The following is a 27,225-nucleotide window of genomic DNA, read 5'->3' as shown; positions in this document are numbered from 1 at the left end:
CTCTTCATTGAGTGGAGGTGGGCACTTTGGCCTTGGGTTCTAAAGGACCTTGTCCCTTCATGGAGTGGAGGTGGGCACCTTGGCCTTGGGTGCTAAAGGACCTTGTCCCTTCATGGAGTGGAGGTGGGCACTTTGGCCTTGGGTTCTAAAGGACCTAGTTCCTTCACTGAGCTGGGCACTTTGGCCTTGGGTTCTAAAGGACTTTGTCCCTTCATTGAGTGGAGGTGGGCACTGAGAACCTAAGGCCAAAAGGACCTTGTCCCTTCATTGAATGGAGGTGGGCACCTTGGCCGCTAAAGGACCTTGTCTCTTCATTGAGTGGAGGTGGGCACTTTGGCCGCTAAAGGACCTTGTCTCTTCATTGAGTGGAGGTGGGCACTTTGGCCTTGGGTTCTAAAGGACCTTGTCCCTTCATTGAGTGGAGGTGGGCACTTTGGCCTTGGGTTCTAAAGGACCTTGTCCCTTCATGGAGTGGAGGTGGGCACCTTGGCCTTGGGTGCTAAAGGACCTTGTCCCTTCATGGAGTGGAGGTGGGCACCTTGGCCTTGGGTGCTAAAGGACCTTGTCCCTTTATTGGGCAGGGTTGGGCACCTTGGCGTTGGGTGCTAAAGGACCTTCAATAAGACCTTACCCCCTTCATTGGGACTATCAACAGATTGGTCAGTATGGTCTCATAGCAACCAACCAGACTGAAGCTCTCATTCTCCAGCATCGATAGAGTCGGGACGATTTTGGGGCTGTGACGGGTTAATCTCCCTGGAAGGGACCGGCTTGGCTCCAAAGTCATCCAGAACTCATTAGAAAGGATTCCGATCCGTTTGTTCCGGGGTGACGGGATGTTCAATGTGCAAACCGCAGGAAAAAACAAACACAAAAATAGCCGCGGCTCGGCGTTCCCAGAACCCGGGGGTCAGTTCCCTGCAGATGTCGCCGGCACGTACAGACTGCCCCTCCCCCACCATCCAGTTTATTTAGACTCCGTTATTAATGGGGAGGAAAGAGTTGTGGGAGGAACTCGCCGGAGCTGAACGCGGATCACCTGCCTGGGCCGCGGAGTCAGCGATCAGGCCGGGGTCAAACACCTGCGGCACGACGGCCTGCAAATACCCCGTGATTACCAGGCACTGGGGGGGGAGGCAAAGTAAGGCCAAGTCCTGACAAGCCGGGATGGGGGGGGGGGGGGGGCAGAAAATGAGAAGAATAAACTACAGAAAATGTTAAGTCCAGCATTTCCGGGGCACTTTTTGAAGGCATTTTTGTTTGGAAGATCCGGAGAGTGGAGTTGTAGATTGAGGGCGGAGAGCCCCTTTAAGCCTCATGTTCCATCCCGCTTTCATAGAGGACGCCGGAGGTTCCGGGATGTCAGAATTCCTCTCATTAGGGTTCCGTGCTTCCTTTTGAAACTCTGCACTCCCCGGGTCGGTTGGGGGCCCCATTCCTGACATAGCTGAACAGAAACGTCTCTGCCCCGGGGTGTGAGGACACCTGCAGGACGCCTGTCTGCCCCCCCCACCGCCGGCCTGTGACCCCACCGCCCCGGCAGCCTGATCTGGATTTAATAAAAGCCTCCTCAGTTTCCTGGCTTCTGGGGGGAGGGAGCGGTGAAGGCGGAGTGGATCCCGCCACGTTCCCCGGGGGGGGCCACAGGGAAGAAAGGAGGAAGACCGCCACCGCAATCCGCCTGTCCTGGGAGAGGAAATGAGAAGATCGCAGGAGATGGCTGAACATACGCCACGTGTGCGCAAAGACAGTCACCCCGGAGCCCCTTCCTGCTGCCTCACAGGGGTAGGACGGACGGGGCGCTGTACAGGGAGGGGCTCAGGGTCACCAGTTTTAATAAAACACCCCCTCATAAAGCAGCGAATGCGAGATCCAAATATTCACTGCAGGTCATCCTCCAAATGTTATAAATGGCAGTTACGTTCTCAATGGCAGTTCCAGTATGTGTTCTATATGGAAGTTACCTCATCAGTGGCAGTTACGGTTTATGTTCTATATGGAAGTTACGTCATCAGTGGCAGTTCCAGTATGTGTTCTATATGGCAGTTATCAGTGGCAGTCCCGGTTTGTGTTATATATGGCAGTTACATTATCAGTGGCAGTTCTGGATTATGTTCTACACGGCAGTTACATTATCAGTGGCAGTTCTGGTTTGTTATATATGGCAGTTACGTTATCAATGGCAGTTCATTCATCAATGGCAGTTCCAATTTAGGTTACGGTCACGGATCACCCCTACATTACAGTTATATATGGCAGTTACGTTATCAGTGGCAGTTCCAGTTTAGGTTATATATTGCAGTTATGTTATCAGTGGCAGTTCTGGTTTAGGTTCTATATGGCAGCTACGTTATCAGTGGCAGTTCCGGTTTGTTATATATGGCAGTTACGTTATCAATGGCAGTTCAGTCATCAATGGCAGTTCCGGTTTATGTTCTATAGGACAGTTCCGTTATATCAGTGGCAGTTCCAGTATGTTATAAATGGCAATTACAGATTCACCAGCAGAGAATGTTTGATGAACGCCACATTCAATGCTTTATAAATATTCCCCGAAGTGTTTCCACAGCCAAAGCGTATTTTGTTTTAGTTTGATTCCGACCTCCGTCAGTTTTTGGTTTCTATCCGTGGCCCCATTGGGGAGACTTCTCCTCCCTTCCTGTACCAATCACAACATGATGAGCAGCACAGGAAGTGAAGGGAAATCTCCTCGCCTGAATATTCAGCAGAAAGAGGGAAGGGACAGATCATCATTATTAGTGCCACCTGGGTCCCCATTGGAAATTTGCCCTTACTTCCTGTTCAGGTGACAACATTGTAACGAACAGGAAGTGATGTGGAAACTCAAAAAAAAAAAAAAAAAAAAAAAACAAACAAAAAACACAAGCGTCGGACAGATGCCCCAATAAAACAAAAATGAAAACGGTTTGAGGTCCAGCGAGGAATCTGAGCCACAGACGGAAATTCTAGAGACCCCGTCCAGATACGAACGTTACAAAGAAGTCGCCTCGTCAGGACCCCTCGTCTCTGCGTCCGATTGGCCGTTATATGGCGGGGGGAGGGCCATCGCAGGAAGAAGCGTGCTGCTGAACCTGCTGCAGATTTTTCCCAGGTTCCCCTCCTGCCACCGCCTGTCAATCAGCGGCCGCTCCACATTCCTCCAGCCGCTGGGAGCCGGCCCAGTCCTCTCCCCTCGGCCTGGGAACAGTGTCGGCTATTGTTCCCCAGCAGGCCGGGAGCGGAGCTGGAATTCAGCGCCACCGATAATCGGGGGATGGGGGGGGGGGGGGACTGAGCTGCAGACCTTATACCTTCCGCAACGCAAGAAACGTTTACAATCCGTCACACCGGAGGATCGAGGAAGAGGAACCGGCCAGGATGGACATGCGTCCGCTGCCAACACCGACGGTCATCCTGATCCACGGCATCAAGGACGGCTCCTCATGTCCATCCTCACAGCTTCCCTTTAAATAGGAAGTCTGCAGAGAAAATGGAATGACTCCCTAAAAAACGCAATCAGCGCAAACGGGGGGGGGGGGTTAAGTCACCTGATCCCAGAGACAGGCGGGCAAAATCCCTTCAATAGGATGCAAAACAGTTCTTCATTTTGGATGGAGCGTTTTTTATTTTCTTCCCCTGTCCCCAGTAGCGAGATTTCCCTTCACTTCCTGTCCTGGTGACAACAGGAAGTGGGAGGAAGTCACTCCAAAGTGAGGAAAAGGCCCTTGACCTTAGAACAGGTCATCCCACTGGAAGATTACATCGGATTACGTCCGGTGACTACATTTCCATTCACTTCCTGTCCTGGTGACAACAGGAAGTGGGAGGAAATCACCGCAAAGTGAAGAACATTTGCCCTTCCTGTTCCGGTGACTACATTTCCTGCCATCCCAAGCTAGAGAAGGAGACAACTAGAAGATGGGCTTCAACATTCATGGGTGGACTTGGCGGTCCAGCACGGTCTTATCTTGGCACCAGTCTACAGAGTTTTTTTTTTTTTCCCATGTCCCCAATAGTGAGATTTCCCTCCACTTCCTGTCTTGGTCACACAACAGGAAGTGGGAGGAAATCACTGCAAAGTGAAGAACATTTGCCCTTCCTGTTCCAGTGACATTTCCTGCCACTTCCTACCATCTCAAGCTAGAGAAGGAGACAACTAGAAATGGGCTTCAACATTCATGGGTGGAGTTGGCCTCCAGCATGGTCTTACCTTGGCACTGGTCTCCCGCTCTCTCATAGCCGGCCCGGCAGAGGCATTGGCCAATGGGCACCAGCCAGTCCCCGTCCATGTTGCAGTGCATTGTGGGATCACTGCTGCCATCCAGCACGGCGTTCTCCACGCATCGGCCGGGCACCTTGACCAAGGTCTGCGAGTCGGCACTGGCCACCGTCTCCGGGAACTGAGCCATGCCCTGCACCACGGCCGGGCACTTCTTGTAGTAAATGCGGACCCCCAGGAGGGCCAGGCAGGCCCCGATGTCCTGGAACGCCAGGTAGAAGCCCTTCTTGGTCATGGGGCCCACGTGCCGCACCTCCACGTTCAGCCGGACGTTCCTGGAGTTGAAGTCGTCCTTCACGGTCATCTCGTCGGGGGCGATGGTGTCGATCTTACGGAAAATCCTCTTCAGGAAGTTGGTGCCGTAGTCCACCTCGGACTCGGCGTAGTACAGGTTGAAGGTCTCTTTGCACGCCCCCGAAACGCCGGGGAAGCTGTTGCAGTCGCGGACGGTGAAGCGCAAGTCGATGAAGATGCGACGCGCTTCGCTGCGGTAGATCCAGTTGGTGCGCAGCCAGTTGTCCTGATCCCCCTCCTGGACGTTGCAGACGGAGTAGATGTAGATCTGACTTCCGTTCATGAAGTTCTGGAGCAGATCCCACTGCAAGACGGGAGGAAGCCAAGTGTTAGACCGAACGACAAACTCAGATACAGCATGAACACATCCCATAATATACACCAAACCAGGAAAGAGCCACCTATTACACAGCCGGCCTTCAGCTCCACCCAGTGACTCCGCCTACGCTGAGGTGAGGTCATTAGTCTGCTGCAGGCAGGAGGAAGCATTTCCTCAGTCTCCCCTCCCCCAGTGATCAGACTGTACATTGTAACTTTGTAGGAGGAGGAGGTGGCATTTCCTCAGTCTCCCCTCCCCCAGTGATCAGACTGTACATTGTAACTTTGTAGGAGGAGGAGGTGGCATTTCCTCAGTCTCCCCTCCCCCCAGTGATCAGACTGTACATTGTAACTTTGTAGAAGGAGGGGGAGGTGGCATTTCCTCAGTCTCCCCTCCCCCCAGTGATCAGACTGTACATTGTAACTTTGTAGAAGGAGGGGGAGGTGGCATTTCCTCAGTCTCCCCTCCCCCCAGTGATCAGACTGTACATTGTAACTTTGTAGAAGGAGGGGGAGGTGGCATTTCCTCAGTCTCCCCTCCCCCCAGTGATCAGACTGTACATTGTAACTTTGATTACTGGGAGAGGGACTGAGGAAATGCCACCTCCTCCTCCTACAAAGTTACAATGTACAGTCTGATCGGTGGGGGAGGGGAGACAGAGGAAATGCCTCCTCCTTCTACAAAGTTACAATGTACAGTCTGATCACTGGGGGAGGAGACTGTAGAAGGAGGTGGTGTTTCCTCAGTCTCCTCCCCCAGTGATCAGACTGTCCATTGTAACTTTGAAGGAGGAGGCGGCATTTCCTCAGTCTCCCCTCCCCCAGTGATCAGACTGTACATTGTAATTTTGGAGGAGGAGGTGGCATTTCCTCAGTCCCCTCCCCCGGTGATCAGACTGTACATTGTAACTCTGGAGGAGGAGGTGGCATTTCCTCAGTCCCCTCCCCCGGTGATCAGACTGTACATTGTAACTTTGGAGGAGGAGGTGGCATTTCCTCAGTCCCCTCCCCCAAGTGATGATCAGACTGTACATTGTAGCTTTGTATCTGATGACAGAGTCTGGGCCCAGACTGGGGACATGGCGGCATATTTCGGGACTCCAACACAAACAATCACTTTGTATATCGGCGGTATAACGCCTCCATTAGCGATCGGCGACTTTCCATCTTCCCGCCATCAGTCCAGCCTCAGTTATTAAAGCCGATTTTCTTCTTTCAGCGCAGAATTAATCGGCGGTGTTTCTGCTCGCTATGTGCGGGAATCAGGGGCGGACTGACCATTTGGAAACTCAGGCACTGCCCGAGGGCCCGGGGTCAGTAGGGGGCCCCATGAGATGCCCCCGGTACCTTTTTCATAGGATTTTTTGAGTTTGGGCAAGGACACAGGGGCCCCATGATCCCCTATTGCCCGGGGGCCCCATGAGTTGTCAGTCCGCCCCTGGTGGGAAGTGTTTCTGCTCGCTATGTGCGGGAAGTGTTTCCACGTGGGAACGCAGCGCGGTGAAGGTCACGGGCGCCATTAAGTGGCTGATTAGGGAGAGGAGCCGGAGGGCCCAGCGGCACCAACATCAATTAACCTCTTCTGCGCTCGCCTTTCCAGTAGCCTTTACCAGGCGGGCGGCCCAGATGGTTCGCGTCTCGCGGCGGGCGGCACAGATGAGTCACAACTGCACAGCGTGATGCGCCCCTCGCTCAGAATTTGGTCACACAAAAAAGCATAACTATATAAGATGATCGCTGGGAATTCTGGGGGAAAAAAAAGAAAAAAATAGAATCTTTCTGGCTGGTTAGGAAAATCCATTTCTAATAAATTCCTTACGTGAGTTTATTAATCCGGGTTGTGTGCGGTAAAGTAACCCCTAGCAACCGCATTTCACGCGATAAATCGGTCGTTCACATTAAGCGATTTGGAATCACGGCAAGACATGCGACGCGCTTGGGTGCCATTATTCCTAATGGCATCCGAAATGCGGAGTGATTCTGCCACGATTGTTGTGTGACAAAAATCGGGCGGCAAAATATGCGGGAAAAAAACCAAAAAAAAAACCCCAAGAGAAACAGACAAACAAAACCAACAAAAACACAAAACACAACACAAAACACAACAAAAACACAAAAACACCAAAAACACAAAAACACAACAAAACAAACACAAAAAAAAAAAAAAAAGAAGAGAAACAGACAAACAAAAACACCAAAAACACAAAACACAAAACCAACAAAAACACAAAACCAACAAAAACACAAAACCAACAAAAACACAAAACCAACAAAAACACAAAACCAACAAAAACACAAAACCAACAAAAACACAAAACCAACAAAAACACAAAACCAACAAAAACACAAAAAAAAACAAAAAACAAGAGAAACAGACAAACAAAAACAATAAAACAACAAACACCACAAAACAAAAAACACAAAAAACCAACAAAAACACAAAAAACCAACAAAAACACAAAAAAACCAACAAAAACACAAAAAACCAACAAAAACACAAAAATCGCTGTGAACTTGTCACCCAAAGGGGAGCAGGATCTTCTTTTGGGCGCAAGGCGCACATGGGACGGCCCATTGAAGTGAATAGGCTGCCGTATTTGCGACGTGGAAACGCATGTAGATCGCACGTTTAGGAAGCAATCAGAACACTTGTTCCCGCGATGCGACACCTGAATGGGGCCCAATAGGATTGCGGAGGGTTAACCGACATGGCTCCATGGCGTGTTTATGCGGACGCGATTAGGTTCCGGGACGGCGTTCCGCGGCGTTAATAAGCTAATTATTAAACCCGGCCGGAGAGCAAATAAAACCTTCGGAAGGAATGCGGCCGGCGCTGCGGCGGATGGAAAGTCAAACAATCGCTGACACGTATCGCAGGCTGAGGGGTGACCCCGGAAAACACCACATTTTACCTGCAAAACAAAAAACAAACAGATCGCTGGAAGGACGCCGAGCGGCACGCTTACCCCTTTGCCGTGCGGACTGGTGAGCCATCCCAGTTCTCCCTGCGTCTTCTCAAAGTCCAACAGAACAACTGGAAGAGAAGAAAGAGATGAGAACAGAGAACACAAAACATACAAAACACACAAACCAAAAAAGAAACAAAAAACACAATTTATCATCGAAGAAAGATTCTATACGTTGTATCTCTTCTGTGTTCTATACATTGTATCCTTCTACAACGGGAGATTATATAGGAAGAAATTATATATACACACACCAGGGGCGGACTGACCATTTGGAAACTCGGGCACTGCCCGAGGGCCCGGGGCCAGTAGGGGGCCCCATGAGATGCCCCTGGTACCTTTTTCATAGGCTTTTTTGAGTTTGGGCAAGGACACAGGGGCCCCATGATCCCCTATTGCCCAGGGGCCCCATGGGTTGTCAGTCCGCCCCTGACACACACGGACTATATAAAAAGATACAAATGTATAGAATATATACTGTAAGGAAGTGGTCTCCAAACTGCGGCCCAGGGCCGGATGTGGCCCTTTGCTTGCCTATATCTGGACATTGAGACATTTTTCCCCTCACACTGACATCAACAATGGAGCGCCCCCATTCCTACTGACACCAACAATCCGGCACTTTTCCTTCTACGGACACCAATGAGACACGATTCCTCCAGCTGACACCAAGGATGGGACATTGTTCTCTCCCACTGGGCACACTCCGGCCCCCCTAAAGTCGGTCAACTGGCCCTTTGTTTAGAACGTTCGGAGGCCCCAGACGGAGAGGGTACAATGTATAGGGCTCCACGCACATCTGAGCGCTCTGTAACAATGCAGATTGTATTTGCAGTGCCATTCGTGTGCAACAGACCCATACAGGGTCCAACACAGGGACGGAAGAAAAAGAAAGAGAAAAAGAAAGAGAAAAGAAAAGGAAAGAAAGAAGGAAAAAGAAAAGAAAAGAAAAGAAGGAAAAAGAAAAGAAAAGAAAAGAAAGAAGGAAAAAAAGAAAAGAAAGAAGGAAAAAAAAGAAAAGAAAGAAGGAAAAAAGAAAAGAAAAGAAAAGAAAGAAGGAAAAAGAAAAGAAAAGAAAGAAGGAAAAAGAAAAGAAAAGAAAGAAGGAAAAAGAAAAGAAAAGAAAGAAGGAAAAAGAAAAGAAAAGAAAGAAGGAAAAAGAAAAGAAAAGAAAGAAGGAAAAAGAAAAGAAAAGAAAGAAGGAAAAAGAAAAGAAAGAAGGAAAAAGAAAAGAAAAGAAAGAAGGAAAAAGAAAAGAAAAGAAAGAAGGAAAAAGAAAAGAAAGAAGGAAAAAGAAAAGAAAAAGAAAGAGAAAAGAAAAAGAAAGAAAAGAAAAGAAGAAAGAGAAAAGAAAAGAAAATGTACACACTTTTTGTTTTAAATTATAAGCTACGTGGAGCTTTTTGCGGCTTTTGTTGCTCCCACTGAAATGCGTGGGCCCGCCGTGTCTGCGTCGCACATTTACAAAACGCTCGGAGTGAATGGGGCCTAAACTATAACAAGGTGCGATGTGTATCAGGCTGCATTCACATCTGTGCGTGTTGGGAATGTGCGCAAAATCATGCGTTCTCCCAACACGCACAGAAACATGCTGCTCTGTAATAGATGTGCAAAGGTGCCGTTTATTCCCAATGATGCCCCCCCCCACACACACACAAACACACACATCTGCTAATGCGCACATTTTTCGCATGGCGGTGGTTTGGCGTGAAAAATATTGAGGGACTTTTTTTTGCGTTTCTCGTATGTAGGGCAAAAATGAATGGGCTGCCCAGCAAATGATGTGCTGAAAACGCGTGCGCTCCATGAAAACGCATGCGCTCCATCACACCTGCACACTGCGAACAAAATCCTAAAGATACAATGTATAAAATCTAGAAGAGATGACAGATATCTGTATAGGGAATACGCTTTCTATGTGCCCAGCCCCCCGGAACGTGGCTCATTAGGTACCAGTGTCATCCAATCTCCTTCAGGCTGACCACACACTATACAATCTCCTGTAAGCTGACCACACACACTATACAATCTCCCGTTGGCTGACCACACTATCCAATCTCCTTCAGGCTGACCACACACACTATCCAATCTCCTTCAGGCTGACCACACACACTATCCAATCTCCTTCAGGCTGACCACACACACTATCCAATCTCCTGTAGGCTGACCACACACACTATCCAATCTCCTTCAGGCTGACCACACTATACAATCTCCTTCAGGCTGACCACACACACTATACAATCTCCTGTAGGCTGACCACACACACTATACAATCTCCTTCAGGCTGACCACACACACTATCCAATCTCCTGTAGGCTGACCACACACACTATACAATCTCCTGTAGGCTGACCACACACTATACAATCTCCTTCAGGCTGACCACACTATACAATCTGCATTGGATGAATCGGCAATGATGTACCGCAGGCGCCATGATTGGATCGTCATGGATAGAAACGAGGAAAGACCTGAACGATCCCTACGTTTGGCGAATCTTTAGCAGATTGGGGGAGGGGAGTTCATTATCCCCCAGACCTGACTACAGATTTATTACGGTGGGCTAATCAGATCCATAGGGGGGGGGGGGGCACCGGCGGCCTGTATCTGGGGGGGTTGGGAATCCCATATATTACACCCAACAAAAGGGCGCTACATTGGAATCCAGCAAGGCGGCCCCTGGCGGGGCTCAGCGCTGGCCCCAGACGGCTAAATGGAAGACAGATGTGCGGGCGCAGTGCGGCACGTAGGCGCGATTTTTCCTCGGAATATTTCATGTCCTGGCATGCCCGGCCAGGAACGCGGTCCGTGGGCACGGCGGGGTCAGCCTGCCCGGTCACAGGGGGATTCGCAGAGCGAGCGAGCGATCTGGCAGACGCATTTGGAGAACTTTGTGACGTGACTCACCCCAGACATCCATCCAGATTCTACAAATAAATCCGCCGCCACCGCAGCCAAAAACTTTCCATTCCAGCTGCACAGACACCGGTGCACCCCCCCTCCCCCCCGGCACAAAGATGGCCCCCCCCGCCGCAGCTTCTTTCCTACAGCAAAGCCATGGCCACCTTCCAGCCAATGAGGACCCAAACCCAGGCTGATCGCCATTGGCCGGTCTGCAGTTCAATGACAAGCGATTGGCCACATTTGCAGGCTTCAGGCTCAATTCGCCAAGATGGAGGGGAGATTTTAACGCTACCCATTATTTTATCACCCACCATTTTGTTTTCTGTGTCTCCTTGGGGAGGTTTTCCTTCACTTCCTGTCCCAGAGACAACAGGAAGTGAGAGGAAATCAACTGCAACCAGAACCGGTGTCCCCATTGGAAGATATGTCCTCACCACCGGCTCCGGTGACAACATTCTGAATTCTTCATCACTTCCTGTACAGGTTATAAAGGTGGGAGAGAGAAAATCTGTCAGCGGGGTCACAGACCGCAATAAAATCCTGGCCGGGGGGCTCACGCTTCTCTACCCCACCCATAGTCTGGGCTTTAGATACACTTTACATATGGAGACGGTGGGGTGTCTGCACGTTGCTGCGAGTTCCTCCACAATCCATTCTATTACCAAATAATCGCTACAATTCGCGCGGCGGCCCATCCAGATCCTCTTCCTCAAGGATTGGATTCTCGTCACGACCTTGGAATCCCGAGGAAGTTGTGGATTGGCCCAGCGCCCCTCCCTGAATAAATAATTACAGAGCAAATATTACAGCGAGGAAGAGCGCAGAAATCTACAGAGAAGGAGCGCCGACCCTCACCGCCCGCGGTCAGGGACAGAGGATGACCCCCACACTACGCCGCCCGCAGTCAGGGACAGAGGATGACCCCCACACTACACCGCCCCTTGTGGACAGAGGATGACCCCCACACTACACCGCCCCTTGTGGACAGAGGATGACCCCCACACTACACCGCCCCTTGTGGACAGAGGATGACCCCCACACTACGCCGCCCGCAATCAGGGACAGAGGATGACCCCCACACTACGCCGCCCGCGATCAGGGACAGAGGATGACCCCCACACTACACCGCCCCTTGTGGACAGAGGATGACCCCCACACTACACCGCCCCTTGTGGACAGAGGATGACCCCCACACTACACCGCCCCTTGTGGACAGAGGATGACCCCCACACTACGCCGCCCGCGGTCAGGGACAGAGGATGACCCCCACACTACACCGCCCCTTGTGGACAGAGGATGACCCCCACACTACGCCTCCTGCGGTCAGGGACAGAGGATGACCCCCACACTACGCCTCCCGCGGTCAGGGACAGAGGATGACCCTCACAGTACACCGCCCCTTGTGGACAGAGGATGACCCCCACACTACGCCGCCCGCGGTCAGGAACAGAGGATGACCCCCACACTAAGCTGCCCCTTGTGGACAGAGGATGACCCCCACACTACGCCACCCGCGGTCAGGGACAGAGGATGACCCCCACACTACGCCGCCCCTTGTGGACAGAGGATGACCCCCACACTACGCCGCCCGCAATCAGGGACAGAGGATGACCCCCACACTACGCCGCCCCTTGTGGACAGAGGATGACCCCCACACTACACCGCCCCTTGTGGACAGAGGATGACCCCCACACTACGCCGCCCCTTGTGGACAGAGGATGACCCCCACACTACGCCGCCCCTTGTGGACAGAGGATGACCCCCACACTACGCCGCCCCTTGTGGACAGAGGATGACCCCCACACTACGCCGCCCCTTGTGGACAGAGGATGACCCCCACACTACGCCGCCCCTTGTGGACAGAGGATGACCCCCACACTACGCCGCCCCTTGTGGACAGAGGATGACCCCCACACTACGCCGCCCCTTGTGGACAGAGGATGACCCCCACACTACACCGCCCCTTGTGGACAGAGGATGACCCCCACACTACGCCGCCCGCGGTCAGGGACAGAAGATGACCCCCACACTACACCGCCCCTTGTGGACAGAGGATGACCCCCACACTACACCGCCCCTTGTGGACAGAGGATGACCCCCACACTACGCCGCCCCTTGTGGACAGAGGATGACCCCCACACTACGCCGCCCCTTGTGGACAGAGGATGACCCCCACACTACACCGCCCCTTGTGGACAGAGGATGACCCCCACACTACGCCGCCCGCGGTCAGGGACAGAGGATGACCCCCACACTACACCACCCCGGGTGGACAGAGGGTGATCCCCATTCTACAAAGGATGACCCTCATTCACCATCCCATGTGCACAAGGATTGAAGGAGGATGACCGCCATTATATGTCATCCCATGGGGGGGGACACAAGAATGGTCTCCTCAGTACAAAACATCTTCTACACCGTCCCCTGTGGCCAGAGGTCCCCCCCATTCTACACCCTCCCATGTGGACAGAGGAAGACCCCCATTATACCCCATCCCATGTGGACAGAGGAAGACCCCCATTATACCCCATCCCATGTGGACAGAGGACTGGAGGAGGATGGCCGCCATTATACGTTGTCCCATGGGGTGACATACAAGGATGGTCTCCTCAATACCGATCATCAGAAGGCCTCTCTGGCCGGCGTGGGGAGTGCGGCGGGGAGTGGGGCGGGTGGCGGAAGGGTTAATTGGGAATGTGGCTCTCCTTCCTCGCAGGTTGGGGGGTGAGGGGTGCTCCGTGTGAGGGAAGGAAGGGAAGACTTTCAGGCGTGTGGATGGGAAGAGCTTTTGAACACAAACACAGGATAATACCGTCACGCTTCCTGTGCTGGAATTTCCCTTTAATGAAAAGAAACTGCTGATTATCCCAGACCGCGGCACCCCCTCCCGCCGCAACCTGCAGATCTCATTCCCCTCGTCAGCAGGATTCCAGTTATTCATGTCTGTTCTCTGCCTGGGCCGCCGTCCTGCAAACCAAGCTGGGGTACCATTCCCTAAACGCTACCGCCAACGGCACTGCCAGAAACACCGCGTGACGGCTTACCGGCCAATGTGCCAACTGGTGCACCTCCTCCGCCAACAAACCACCTGCTCTACCACGGCTATCCACAACCACCTTATTACCACACCATATGACCACCACCTCCCCACCATCTGTAGCCCTTACCAGACAACCATGGGATGGCTACTTACCACGGGATAAATACCTACCGTGTGTGCCCTTCAATACCATACCACCTGCTCTACCATTCAGATCCATCATCCAAACCACCATCTGCACCTTCTATACACTTTTCCAGACCATCACGTGATGGCCACATGCCTAATGTATGCGCCTCTCCTGCTACCAAACCACCTACTCTATCGCCTTACGATCAATACCACGCTAACCCTTTTATTACCACCATCTACCAGACCATCATGTGATGGATACGCATCTAAAGTTCCAACTCTGCGATTCCTTCCTCTGAACCACCTGCTCTACCATTTCCATCTATTATCCGGACCACCGTTTATAATACCACCATTTGTACCCTCTACCAGACCAGCATGTAATAGCTTCCTTCCCAACATACCAACTGGTGCACCTCCCCAGCTAACTAACCACCTGCTCTACCATTGCTTACCACACCACCTCAAACTGTACCACCTGCCCCTTCTATATCTCCTACTAGACCATTGTGTGATGGATACCAATCTAAGGTTCCAACAACAACGTTTCCTTCCTCTGAACCACCTGTTCTACCATTTATATCCATGATTTGCACCACCCTCTATAATATCACTATCTATACCCTCTACAAGACCATAATGGCTTCCTACCTAAAATACCAACTGGTGCGCCTTCACAGCTAACTAACCACCTGCTCTACCATTGCTTACCACACCATATTGCCACCACCTGCCACCTTCTAGACCTCCCACCAGACCATGTGATGCCTTCCAGCCTTGACTATATCAACCAGTACACCCCCTCTGCTACCCAACCACCTGCTTTACCATTCCTTAACATTCCAACTGTACCACCTATCACTGTAGCAGCTCACACCTTCTGTACCTCATACCAGACCACCATGTGATAGCTACCCATTTACCAACCAGTGCAGTCCCCCCCCCCCCCCCCCTCCCGCTATCAACCCATCTGTTCTATTAGTCCTATGAAGTCTTACCATATCGTCAGCTGTACCTTCTACCAGACCACGGTGTACTCTTGGCCCTACTATGTGTTTATCATAAGCTCCCCTCCGGGGACCTCTCTGGCTGGCTACACTAGAATCGAGAATTCAGTAAAAAAAACTTCTAAACAAGAAGATATAAGTGAAGGATTGACAGAAATGTGTTTTTGCGACCATTTATGGCTTGCTAGTGACAGCTTTTGTATGTAGAATGTGTCAGCCTTCCCACTATTAACCCCACTGGAAACTGAGCCCTCTGTCCATCTCTAGCATGGTACCCTCCACCCTACAATTGACTAGATACCATTAGGCCAACCATGCTTCACTCCACTGGACTACATTGGATAACCAAATATCACAGATGTGCCTCATCCACCATATTACACCACCCGTCACTTCATAACCAGATATCCCCCACGTGCCTCATCCACCAGGCCACACCACCCGTCACTTCATAACCAGATATCCCCCGCGTGTCTCATCCACCATATTACACCACCCGTCACTTCATAACCAGATATCACCCATCCATGTGCCTCATCCACCACACTACACCACCCGTCACTTCATAACCAGATATCCCCCGCGTGTCTCATCCACCATATTACACCACCCGTCACTTCATAACCAGATATCCCCCGCGTGTCTCATCCACCATATTACACCACCCGTCACTTCATAACCAGATATCCCCCGCGTGTCTCATCCACCATATTACACCACCCGTCACTTCATAACCAGATATCACCCATCCATGTGCCTCATCCACCACCCGTCACTTCATAACCAGATATCACCCATCCATGTGCCTCATCCACCAGGCCACACCACCCGTCACTTCATAACCAGATATCACCCATCCATGTGCCTCATCCACCAGGCCACGCCATCCTCCAGTTCACAACCAGCTATCACCCATACTACACCTCCCATCACTTCATAACCAGATATCACCCATGTGCCTCATCCACCAGGCCACACAACCCTCCACTTCATAACCAGATATCAGCCATGTGCCTAATCCACCAGGCCACACCACCCTCCAGGCCACAACCAGCTATCACCCATCCATGTGCCTCACCCACCAGGCCACAACCAGCTATCACCCATCCATGTGCCTCACCCACCAGGCCACAACCAGCTATCACCCATCCATGTGCCTCACCCACCAGGCCACAACCAGCTATTACTCATCCACCAGGCCACAACCAGATATCACCCATCCATGTGCCTCATCCACCATACTACACCACCCATCACTTCATAACCAGATATCACCCATCCATGTGCCTCATCCACCAGTCCACAACACCCCCCAGTTCACAACCGGATATCACCCATACATGTGCTCCATCCACCAGGCCACAACCAGATATCACCCATCCATGTGCCTCACCACCCTCCAGTTCACAACCAGATATCCCCAATGTGCTTCATCCACCAGGCCACACCACCCTCCAGGCCACAACCAGCTATCACCCATCCATGTGCCTCACCCACCATACTACACCTCCCATCACTTCATAACCAGATATCCCCCGTGTGTCTCATCCACCAGACCACACCGATAAAAATAGCAAGTTCCATCAAATTCAGACACAACTGCCGAAGCGTGATATCTGCCAGGGAAGAGAGAGGTTTGTCACACCCAACTACAAGCCTCATCATGTCTCTCCGGGGAAACAATTGTGAATGTAGAGCAATCTGGCTACGGCTCTCTGATTTTATCTGCTGTGAGATCACTCGCATTCCTGGCCTCCCGTGCCTTCAGGCCTCCTGTACCACACCTGGGGGAACCAAGAGGGATCTCCGCGAGCAAGGGATGGGTTACCCTTTTGCTACCGAGGGACTACAAGTCTCAGCATGTCATGCATGATCAGAAACTGCACCAGAAGAGCTTACACTCTAATGACCCCCCACAATCACACACACTGGTGCCAATGTTGTCAGCCATTTATATGAGCATATTTTTGGGTTTGAGGAACGTAGGGCACTCCATGAAAACCCCACACAACCGCAAAGGGAACATACCACTTTGCCTTGACATTGACCCTGATGGGCATTAATCCCGGGACCCCAGCAAGCTAAGTAGGCCAAGCAGATGTAGAGTAACGGATATCCGGGATCAAGGGAAAGGTTTCTCTGCAGTACATTCCTAACGGGAACCTCTTCCCACACAATCAGTTTATGTGTGTGGTGACATACTAGCTGCCATCACGTGTTTACCTTCCTGTAGCGGCAGATTAATATCCCCGCATGTAGGGCAAGACTCGCCACCACGTAGGGCAGGACTCGCCACCACGTAGGGCAGGACTCGCCACCACGTAGGGCAGGACTCGCCACCACGTAGGGCAGGACTCGCCACCACGTAGGGCAGGACTCGCCACCACGTAGGGCAGGACTCGCCACCACGTAGGGCAGGACTCGCCACCACGTAGGGCAGGACTCGCCACCATGTATATCCAACTTTTACTTTTCTAGAAGAAATAAGCAATGCTCTCAGTTTGCCGCCCAGTGAAAAGCTCTGCATTAAACATACAAATTTGTGTCCCTTCTAGAATCATCATAAAAAAAGGGGCGAAGTCTTTGAACCCTCAGGAAGGGAGAGCAGAGAGCCCTCCACAGGTGGGTGATAGACGACATGAAAGCCCCCCATCACTTCCCTCCAAACACCATTCAGCAAACAGCATCTGTACAAGGTGAGGACGTGAATTTCACGACTCCCAACACCCTTTTATAATGCGTGAATGAGGCCATCAGGAATGTGAAAGCCGCTCATTAGTGAATGAATAAGAGATGAGAGCCTGTGGCATGAAAGGGAAGGAGGGGGACCTGCCGGGACAATAAAACCACAACTAGAACCATCATCCCCTATGATGGCGGGACAGATCGCGAGGAGATATGAAAAAACGCGGCCTATGGGATCACCGGCCCTCCACAACAGAAGGTACAGCAATGGGCACGGCACTCAGCCCTCAACACCGAATTGTCCACAACATTCAATCAATTCTACATTTTTCGAATTTCCCCTTTCAAGGGCCCAATTTTCACACAAGCCTCCGCGAGAGATTGGCGGCGTTTCGCAATTGTACTCGTGTTACTGAAGCAGCCCCACTTTCATGTCGCTCCAAAAAAAATAAAAAAAGGTGAAGGCATTCAGAAAAAAAAAATAAAAAAAAATTGTGGAGAGAGCGAGAGATTGCCTCATTATCTGGAATCTAAGCGCTTTCACAACGTCCATCTGTCTTCGGGGGTAACGGACGGCGAATCATTATCTATTATTTATACAGCGCCAGGAGGGGCCTCTTGCACCACTTTAAGGGCCGCTTCACACTAAAGAAATGCAGTCCAGATGCGTTTTTGCATGCACGTTTTTTTATGCATTCCAGTTCATTTTTTCTCCTCTCTCTTTTTCTTCAATTAAAATAGAGACGTGCGATTTTGGTGCGTTTTACCGCGTTCTAGTACAGCTATGTATAGAAAAAAAAAATGCCGCTTGTTCTACTTTTTTTTCTGCAACCGCAACGCATTGGAACTGCGACACTGACAGCCACATCACCGACTTTCTGTGGATTTTGGATGCAGAAAAAAATGCAACTGAAAACGCATGGAGTGTGAACCGGGCCTTAGGGGGAATAATACACATTTTGTCCAACATTCCTCTCCAAAGACGAGAGAGCATTATAAAATCTTAGCCTCCTCAAGCTCACCACACACTTTACAATCAGATTGTACAATCTCCTTGAGACTTGCCAACAACTATGTAGAGCAAGGGCCTACCGGATTGGTTAGTCAAGTTAGGTCCTCGTATCGCATAGTGTTGGTGGATCAAACCGTTTATACATTCAGATCACACACGCGGCAATTTCTATAAATTGCACCTCAATTCAAGTGGTCATACAATCCGATTGCACGTCATGTAACAAGTGTGTGAACATGCAGATTGCATACATGGAGGGAGTTCAGTTCGGGATGTTTTCACACGAGATGTCGGGGATTTTGGTCGGGAAGGATATTTATAGCAGCTCAGCGGAAGGATATTTATCATTTATATTTTATAGAGAAGACAAAGGTTCAGTTTACACCTTTATGAGCGGGCGAGGAGCGCTACGTCACCCGAGCAACATTCCTCCGCATGAATCAGGCATAGCTCGGCCGCACCCCGACGTCTGACATAATAGTCAGTTCCGGATAACATTCCAGAGAAACGGACACAATGAGTCCTCGGCCCCTTCATCTGCCCGCAAACCGGACCCGTCCCTGCTTCCTAAAAGGCGGGTCCTCTGCCCCTTTACCCCCCCCCCCCAAACCGGACCTGTCCCTGCTTCCTAAAAGGCGGGTCCTCTGCCCCTTTACCCCCCCCCCCCAAACCGGACCCGTTCACACTTCCTATACATTGGTTTCTCTGCCCCTTTATCTGCCCGCAAACCGGACCCGTCCCTGCTTCCTATGCAGAGGGCCCACTGCCCCTTTACCCCCCCAAACCAGACCCATCCCTGCTTCCTATGCAGAGGGCCCACTGCCCCTTTACCCCCCCCCAAACCAGACCCGTCCCTGCTTCCTATGCAGAGGGCCCACTGCCCCTCTACCCCCCCAAACTGGACCCATCCCTGCTTCCTATGCAGAGGGCCCACTGCCCCTTTACCCCCCCCCACCCCAAGCCGGACCCATCTCCTCTTCCTACGCAGCAGGTCCTCTGCCACTTTACCCCCCCCCCCAAACCGGACCCATCCCCTCTTCCTATGCAGAGGGCCCACTGCCCCTCCCCCCCCAAACCGGACCCGTCCACACTTCCTACACAATGAGTCCTCTGCCCCTTCATCTGCCCGCAAACCGGACCCGTCCCTGCTTCCTATGCAGAGGGTCCACTGCCCCTCTACCACCCCCCCAAACCGGACCCGTCCCCTCTTCCTACACAGCAGGTCCTCTGCCCCTTTACCCGCCAAAACCAGACCCACCCCCTCTTCCTACACAGCGGGTCCTCTGCCACTTTACCCCCCCCCCCCCAAACCGGACCTGTCCCCACTTCCTACACAATGGGCCTATTCACTCTCCCAACCAGACCCATCTCCACTACCCACACAACACGTCCTCTACCCCTTACCAACCCCCCCATCCTGATCTGTCCCCATTGCTTACTCAGGGGCCCAACTGCTCTGCTCCCCCAACTGGACCCATCTCCACCACCTACACAGCAAGTCCTCTACGACCACCCCCCCCCCCTTCCTCCACCAACTGGACCCATCTCCACCACCTACACAGCACGTCCTCTACGAGTCACCTCCACCTCCTCCCTTCCTCTACCAACTGGACCCATCTCCACCACCTACACAGCACGTCCTCTACGACCACCTCCCCCCCTTCCTCCACCAACTGGGCCCATCTCCACCACCTACACAGCACGTCCTCTACGACCACCTCCCCCCCTTCCTCCACCAACTGGACCCATCTCCACCACCTACACAGCAAGTCCTCTACGACCACCTCCCCCCCTTCCTCCACCAACTGGACCCATCTCCACCACCTACACAGCACGTCCTCTACGAATCACCTCCACCTCCTCCCTTCCTCCACCAACTGGACCCATCTCCACCACCTACACAGCACGTCCTCTACGAATCACCTCCACCTCCCCCCCTTCCTCCACCAACTGGACCCATCTCCACCACCTACACAGCAAGTCCTCTACGACCACCTCCACTAACCCCCCCCCCCCCCCCCATTGCGATCTCGGCATTTGTTGGGTCCAGATATGACAACTACATTCCAATATTGGGTGGAGAGCTGGAAGATTCCTCCATAGACTCAGATTGCAGTGTGTGGGGTCTTCCCTACATAAACGTCTTACAATCAATTCTTTTTCTTTACAATCTGCAGATTGGTCTCGCCGTGTGTGGCGACATCACAGAATATATCCAATCAACGCAGAAGAATAAACCGTTCAGATACGAGACAAGAGGAGCGCCATATTCCTACCAACCCATACAACGAAAAGACGGCCCCCTTCCCGGGACTCTGGGGGCTCCTAGACTGACCTGACTGGCTCCTGAACTCTGCCCTCCCCTACGGCGGGTATCAGTTTGGGAATTTGCATCCGGGCCAAAAAGGCAAATCTCCCAATAATAGCCGGGGTCAAAGGGCACCAATTGGTGGGATCAAAGGTCGGACTGGTTTCACCGTCATGTGCAATACAGACGCCGGAAGGGCCCCTCTGCAACAGAACCGTGCTGGGGGCGCCACTGATCTCAGAACCCCCCCCCCCCATCTGCTCGGGGGCTCCACCGATCTCAGAGCCCCCCCCCCCCCCATCTGCCCGGGGGCGCCACCGATCTCACAGCCCCCCCATATCTTCCCAGGGGCCCCCACCGATCTCACAACCCCCCCCATCTGCCTGGGGGGGCCCGCACCAATCTCACAGCCGGCCCCACCCCCCCACCCATCTGCCTGGGGGGCCCCACCAATCTCACTGCTCCCCCCCCCACCCCCCCCCCCCCCATCTGCCTGGGGGGCCCCACCAATCTCACTGCTCCCCCCCCCACCCCCCCCCCCCCCCATCTGCCTGGGGGGACCCACCAATCTCACAGCCCCCTCCCCACCCCCCCCCCCATCTGCCTGGGGGTACCCCACCAATCTCACAGCCCCCCATCTGCCTGGGGGGACCCCACCAATCTCACAGCCCCCTCATCTGCCTGGGGGGGACCCCACCAATCTCAAACCCTCCCCCAACTGCCTGGGGGGACCCCTCCAATCTCACAGCCCCTACAATCAGCCCGGGGGGCCCCACCGATCTCAGGGACCCCCCCCCCCATCTGCCTGTGGGGGGCCCACCGATCTCACAGCCCTCCCATCTGCCCGAGGGGGGCCCCACCAATCTAACAGCGCCCCCCCCCCCATCTGCCTGGAGGGGCCCCCACTGATCTCACAGCCCCCCCATCTGCTTGGTGGCCCCACCAATCTCAGAGCCCCTCGTATCAGCCCAGGGCCCCACCGATCTCAGAGCCCCTCGTATCAGCCCGGGGCCCCACCAATCTCAGAGCCCCTCATATCAGCCCGGGGCCCCACCAATCTCAGAGCCCCTCATATCAGCCCGGGGCCCCACCAATCTCAGAGGCCCTCGTATCAGCCCGGGGCCCCACCAATCTCAGAGGCCCTCGTATCAGCCCGGGGCCCCAGGGGTGAAAACGTTAAGATAGGCAGCCAAGACCAGGTGTCGGCCTTGTAGTTGGCACGGTCCCTACAAGATCCCGGGGCACAGAGCTGCACCGCATGTAGCACCCAGGCCCTGTGCCCAGGTCTCCAGGAAGGGCCCGCTGGGTGTAGAGTGCAAGCTGTGTGCCCAGACGGGCCCGTTACAGGAAAACATTTGAATATTGAAGTTTCTGATTACTTTTCTGGCAGAGGGATTCGCCGCAGGTCACATGCGCCCCCCCCGATAGACGCCCCCCTCCCCCGCAGGGACACAGTTTACGCTCATAATGTACAAATCGCAAAGCCACAACACAAAGCCGCCAGACAAGAGACTTCTGTGCTGCAGGAACATCGGGGCGGCACGGCCGGCGCATTTCACTGAGCCCATTATTCCGGAGGATTCCTGACTGTCACGGAAAACACCGGGAGCTGCCCCCCGATTGGCTAGAATTAGAACAAAAGTCCCCCCCCCCACCAGAGCGGCACAGGGCATGCCAGGGAAGGGGCCCACAGTGGCCCCCGAGCTCCCCAGCGCCCCCTAGTACCCGGGGAAGATGGTGGCGACGTTTCCTGCCCTCCCCCAGCACAGGGGGGGGCTCCTCGCCATGCGCTATATTTGAACCTCACACCAAGTCCGCCTCGCAGATCCTCACTTTCCATGAATCAGCCACACGCGTGTGATCTCATTAAAAGTACATGAAGAAGTGATTCAAGGCGGGGGTGGGGGGGGAATGGGGGGGTTCGGGGGCCATCCCCCAAAAGGTGAGCCACAGGGCTGACTCACTCCACCTGTGGAACTACAATTCCCAGCCAAGGGGATAAGTGCATGCTGGGGGTTGTAGTTCCACCTCGGGGGAGGGGGCCCAGGAGCTGACACTCAGCAGATGCAATGTGTCAGGTGACAGCTGCGGCCCCTGGGAAGTGCGGGGCCCCTGGGAAGTGCAGCCACATGCTCAGCCCACGGAGTGGAGGATTAGGATGAGGTGGTTGGGTTTGGCTCAGGTTGGCCGGTGAGTCACAGAGAGCAGGAAGGGGTTAAATCAGGAGAGGATTAACCCTTCCCCTGCCCCCTGGGAACCAGCAGACAGGTTGTCACCCCGGCCCCCTCACCCTCTACCAGCTCAGCCTGGGGCCCTGCAGATTGGCACGGGGCCCCTCGGTTGTCACACTGACTTCCAAACAATCCAGTGTAGGGGACATGACCACATGTGCCCCCCAACACCCACAGGGGTCCCCTTCAGCCAGGGGCCCCAGAACAATGTCAAGTAATAAATAGCCACATTCCAGGGGTGACCCAAAACAGGGGCCACAGCTCCACTGTGCACCCAACGGGGCCCCAGGACAATATCAGCTACTAAGCAGCCACATTCAGGGGGTGACCCAAAATTGTCCCACCAACCAACTACAAGAACTGGTCCTGATGCTCAGATCAACCAGCACAGGGGGGCCCCCAGGGGCCACATCACCATGCACCCAACAGGGCCCCGTGACTATATCAGCTACTAAGCAGCCACATTCAGGGGTGAACCAAAACTGTCCTACCAACCAACCAGCACCAAGAACTGGCCCCAGTCCACATGCCAGACAGAATAGGGGGCTCCAAGGGGCCACATCTCCACTCTAAACACACTGATCTGGGGGTAGCTCCCAGAGGGGCCCCAGAACGATAGCAGTCAACATTTTTTGGACAACACAAAACATACATCAAGCAACTCGTCACTCAGACCTGGCCCTTTAAATCCACAGCTCTTCCTGGGGGCCACAGCTTCCCTCTGATCCCCAGGTCACGAAACACAGGGGTTCCTGGGGGCCACAGCTTCCCTCTGATCCCCAGGTCACGAAACACAGGGGTTCCTGGGGGCCACAGCTTCCCTCTGATCCCCAGGTCACGAAACACAGGGGTTCCTGGGGGCCACAGCTTCACTGTACATACTCAGATCCCCCAGATCAGCCAGCACAGGGGCCGCAGCTCAACATTACACACTCTGATCCCCATGTCAGTCATCACAGCAGCTCCCAGAGGGGCCCCACATACCAGGGGCCCCTAAGCAATTTCAATCAGATACAGGAGACAGATTCCTGTGTGGAACCAAACTGTCACTCCAACTAAGCAGCTCTTCTAAGAAGTTCTAAAAAAAAAAAAAATTCCTGAGGGGCCCCTGACCCACAGAGGGACCCCAGAGTCATAGAGTAGCCCCTGACCCACAGAGGCACCCCAGAGTCATAGAGGGGCCCCTGACCCACAGAGGCACCCCAGAGTCATAGAGGGGCCCCTGACCCACAGAGGCACCCCAGAGTCATAGAGGGGCCCCTGACCCACAGAGGCACCCCAGAGTCATAGAGGGGCCCCTGACCCACAGAGGGACCCCAGAGTCATAGAGGGGCCCCAGACCCACAGAGGGACCCCAGAGTCATAGAGGGGCCCCAGACCCACAGAGGGACCCCAGAGTCATAGAGGGGCCCCTGACCCACAGAGGCACCCCAGAGTCATAGAGGGGCCCCTGACCCACAGAGGCACCCCAGAGTCATAGAGGGGCCCCTGACCCACAGAGGCACCCCAGAGTCATAGAGGGGCCCCTGACCCACAGAGGCACCCCAGAGTCATAGAGGGGCCCCTGACCCACAGAGGCACCCCAGAGTCATAGAGGGGCCCCTGACCCACAGAGGGACCCCAGAGTCATAGAGGGGCCCCTGACCCACAGAGGGACCCCAGAGTCATAGAGAGGCCCCAGACCCACAGAGGGACCCCAGAGTCATAGAGGGGCCCCTGACCCACAGAGGGACCCCAGAGTCATAGAGAGGCCCCAGACCCACAGAGGGACCCCAGAGTCATAGAGAGGCCCCAGACCCACAGAGGGACCCCAGAGTCATAGAGGGGCCCCTGACCCACAGAGGCACCCCAGAGTCATAGAGGGGCCCCTGACCCACAGAGGCACCCCAGAGTCATAGAGGGGCCCCTGACCCACAGAGGCACCCCAGAGTCATAGAGGGGCCCCTGACCCACAGAGGGACCCCAGAGTCATAGAGGGGCCCCTGACCCACAGAGGGACCCCAGAGTCATAGAGAGGCCCCAGACCCACAGAGGGACCCCAGAGTCATAGAGGGGCCCCAGACCCACAGAGGGACCCCAGACTCACCTTCTTTGGTCTGCATGGTCAGGGGCAGCCAGGTGATGAGGCAGAGGAGCAGGGTGAGGCTCCTAGGGGGCGCCATTCTCGGCTCCTGCCGTCCCCTCCGCTCGGAGTTCTCGGAGTTTGTGGCTCCAGCTGACTTCGTGCGGCTCATTCATCCCGGGGCAGGCCCCGCCCACCGCTCGGCTCTTAAAGGCGCAGTCCCCCCCCCCCCCCCGGCTTTGATGCAGCTTCTCCTTTGATCTCTTACAAGTGCTCCATCCAGACTCTTCACAGAGCTCAATGCGGCCATTGTTATGGGGGGCAGTCATTCATCCATTTATGGGGGGGGGGGGGGGCACACACCGTCCAATCCCAGTGAGAATCTCCGACCGGTATGGAACGCAAGGTGGAATTTTCCAGGGGGGGGGGATCTCACTTTTCTATGAGAGCGAACAATAAATGTGCGTCAGATTGTCGTACGATACGAGCGATGGTTCATTAAATGGCGCGATCGAAAAAATGTGTTCCTCCCGGGGCGGACTGACCATTTGGAAACTCGGGCACTGCCCGGGGGCCCGGGGTCAGTAGGGGGCCCCATGAGATGCCCCTGGTACCTTTTTCATAGACTTTTTTGTTTGGGCAAGGACACAGGAGCCCCATGATCCCCTATTGCCTAGGGGCCCCATGATCCCCTATTGCCCGGGGGCCCCATGAGTTGTCAGTCCCCCCCTGGTTCCTCCGACATTGGGGAATCGTTCATCCTCAACGTTGGGCCCTTCAATGGGCGATTGTTCTGTCCTATCTCCACCTGCTGCAGCCGGAGGATGAAGAGCACAGCCAGATAAACAGCATTTTCAGAAGAATTCAGCAATAGCAGCTTCCATGTGTCCCTCATGACGGGTCTCCTTTAATTGACCTTTTTATTAATCTGCCCCTCCCCCTCTCCCTGTGACACCCTGTAGCAGTGCTCCTCACAGTGACTTTGGGGGAATGTGTCATCATCATCCTCACTTTAATAAGCAGCCTGTTGGGTAACTTTCAGACTCCTCCGATTACTGAACCGTCGTTGCGGGGGGACTGGCCCTTAGAATATGTGGGACTTCCTTGTGAGAGCGTGTAGTGCCCGGTGTACACAGACATATCAGAGCCCAGCAGGGCGCTTCGCGAGGTTGGAAACTTTCAGCCAATTCCCTGTTGTTCAGATTGTATCGGAAGTGAGCTGCAGGAAGTGCAACCAATCCGCATGAGGGCAGCACCTTGATTGTCCTCCAATGTAGCACATTTGTCCTCCTCAGACGGTAGCCAGTGGAACCAGGATTCCTCATTGGGAGAGGGATCACTTTGAGGAAGTTGACCAGAGAGGGATCACTTTGAGGAAGTTGACCAGAGAGGGATCACTTTGAGGAAGTTGACCAGAGAGGGATCGCTTTGACTCCACTGACCAGAGAGGGATAATTTTGAGGCAGCTGACCACAGAGGGATCACTTTGACTCAGTTGACCAGAGAGGGATCACTTTGACTCAGTTGACCAGAGAGGGATCACTTTGACTCAGTTGACCAGAGAGGGATCGCTTTGACTCCACTGACCAGAGAGGGATAATTTTGAGACAGCTGACCAGAGAGGGATCACTTTGACTCAGTTGACCAGAGAGGGATCACTTTGAGGCAGTTGACCAGAGAGGGATCACTTTGACTCAGTTGACCAGAGAGGGATCCCTTTGAGGCAGTTGACCAGAGAGGGATCACTATGAGGCAGTTGACCAGAGAGGGATCATTTTGAGGCAGTTGACCAGAGAGGGATCACTTTGAGGCAGTTGACCAGAGAGGGATCACTTTGAGGCAGTTGACCAGAGAGAGATCATTTTCAGGCAGTTGACCAAAGAGGGATCCCTTTGAGGCAGTTGACCAGAGAGGGATCACTATGAGGCAGTTGACCAGAGAGGGATCATTTTGAGGCAGTTGACCAGAGAGGGATCACTTTGAG

The 27,225-nt window shown here is 53.6% G+C and overlaps 1 protein-coding gene across 1 annotated transcript; it reads right to left on the bottom strand.

The window, feature by feature from the left end:
• Positions 1-4,210: 4,210 nt before the first annotated feature.
• LOC149428174 (ephrin type-A receptor 2-like) lies at positions 4,211-25,379 on the bottom strand (the record flags this gene model as incomplete). Its single annotated transcript, XM_089667629.1, has 3 exons — positions 25,266-25,379; positions 7,858-7,925; positions 4,211-4,877 (listed from the first exon to the last, which is right to left on the bottom strand). Coding segments are annotated over exons 1-3 (811 nt in total), but the record flags the coding sequence as incomplete, so codon positions are not given.
• Positions 25,380-27,225: the final 1,846 nt, after the last annotated feature.

Source organism: Staurois parvus, unplaced genomic scaffold (assembly GCF_062004578.1).
Source record: "Staurois parvus isolate SC_StPar_1 unplaced genomic scaffold, SC_StPar_1.0 ptg003440l, whole genome shotgun sequence".
Lineage (NCBI taxonomy): Eukaryota > Metazoa > Chordata > Amphibia > Anura > Ranidae > Staurois > Staurois parvus.
This window is presented reverse-complemented; position numbering and strand designations above follow the sequence as displayed.